The 1609-nt window shown below is 63.2% G+C and overlaps 1 protein-coding gene across 1 annotated transcript in view; it reads right to left on the reverse strand.

Annotated features, from left to right (window-relative positions):
* VOLCADRAFT_97946 (uncharacterized protein) overlaps window positions 1-1609 on the reverse strand; it is a gene marked incomplete at both ends in the record, with an annotated part of 18036 nt that overhangs the window by 6250 nt on the left and 10177 nt on the right. The window contains 2 exons of the mRNA XM_002956876.1: window positions 475-555; window positions 1178-1603. Coding sequence (XP_002956922.1) covers window positions 475-555; window positions 1178-1603 — 507 coding nt within the window. The remainder of the gene's footprint in view (window positions 1-474; window positions 556-1177; window positions 1604-1609) is intronic.

A 1609-nucleotide genomic window follows, 5' to 3' on the forward strand; every position in this document is an offset into this window, starting at 1 on the left:
GTCGGTGTGCGGGTGTGGGGGTGTGCGCGTGTGGCGGTGTGCGCGCGTGGGGGTGTGCGCGTGTGGCGGTGTGCGCGTGTGGCGGTGTGCGGGTGTGGCGGTGTGCGCGTGTGGCGATGTGCGCGTGTGGCGGTCTGCGCGTGTGGCGGTGTGCGGGTGTGGCGGTGTGCGGGTGTGGCGGTGTGCGCGTGTGGCGGTGTGCGCGTGTGGCGGTGTGCGGGTGTGGCGGTCTGCGCGTGTGGCGGTTTGCGGGTGTGGCGGTGTGCGCGTGTGGCGGTGTGCGCGTGTGGCGGTGTGCGGGTGTGGCGGTGTGCGGGTGTGGCGGTGTGCGGGTGTGGCGGTGTGCGCCGTTTTTAGCCAAAACCCAAAACCCAACCATTTTTTTAGCTCTCTCTAACCGCCAACCGCCCCCTCCACCCCCGCAACCCCTACACTACTCCAGCACAGCTCTACTGCCCCCCTCTCCAACCCCACCTGCGCCGGGAGGTCAGGTAGCCGCTTCCACAGAACACCCAGCAGCAGGTCGGCTCCCTCGGGATGTACGACATGCGGGGCCTGACGTCACGCGGGGCAAGGGGCAAAAGTAGTACTAGCGTAACGCTACTGTTGAGAGGCAGGGGGCGCCAGGACTGAGGGTAAGAAAACCCACCTGGACGTAACACACTCACACATTGGCGCACCCCGTGCATTCCTCTCCCCCTCAAACAGACATACATAGGTTAGGCACTACTGGTAACGCGCGACCATGGCCCCCGGGAGATCCCGGGATCGAGACCTATCAAGGTCGAAAAAATCCTTCCGATCGTGGAAGGTATTGCGGTCTAAGTTGATGGACGGTGGTGACCTGGGATAAAGTTAACCTGCGAGCCGACCAGGAATGGAGTTGTGCCGCTGTCGACCCGGCAGATTCCGTTGGATGCTGGTGGTGGATGCTAAACCTGAGCGATCCACTGAGAAGTTGTCTAGGGTGACTGGATGAGGGTGCCCCGAAATACCAGGGTTTCGCAGGGTAGCTGCCACGGGTGAAGATATGCCGCCTGTCCCACACATCATACATACATACATCATCATAAGGTATGCCCCCCTGTCCCACACATCATACACACACATACATACATACACATACATACATACATACATACACATACACACAGACAGACACCCCCCTCCTCCTCACCACAGCTCCAAGCTCCGCCAGCGCCCACACCGTCTGGACAAGCGCCGAGGGCGACATGCGCGGCGCCGCCGCCAGCACTCCCGCTGCCAGCCGCCGCACTACCGCCCCCGACACGAACCGCTGGCCCGACATCAGACGTGCCACCGCCGCCGCCGTGTACGACACCTCGTCCGGGCTCAGCGGGAGCGGCGGCGCCGAAGGCGCCTTCGCCACCGCCCATCGCCTTTGCCGGGACCGCGGCCCTGCCTGCTGGTGGTGCTGGTGCTGCCCCCCCCCCTTGCTGGTGGACACCCCCCCTACCGGCCCCAATTCCGCTGCCAACGGCGATACTGCTGGCGGGTTGATGTCGTTCTTTATCTTCATGTTCTTCATGAGTTCGTAGGTGGTCCTGTCCACTAGGGTCGTACTGCTGTACAGCAACTGGGACTGTGG

The sequence above is a fragment of the Volvox carteri genome (genome assembly GCF_000143455.1).
Source record: "Volvox carteri f. nagariensis unplaced genomic scaffold VOLCAscaffold_66, whole genome shotgun sequence".
In the NCBI taxonomy this organism is placed as follows: domain Eukaryota; kingdom Viridiplantae; phylum Chlorophyta; class Chlorophyceae; order Chlamydomonadales; family Volvocaceae; genus Volvox; species Volvox carteri.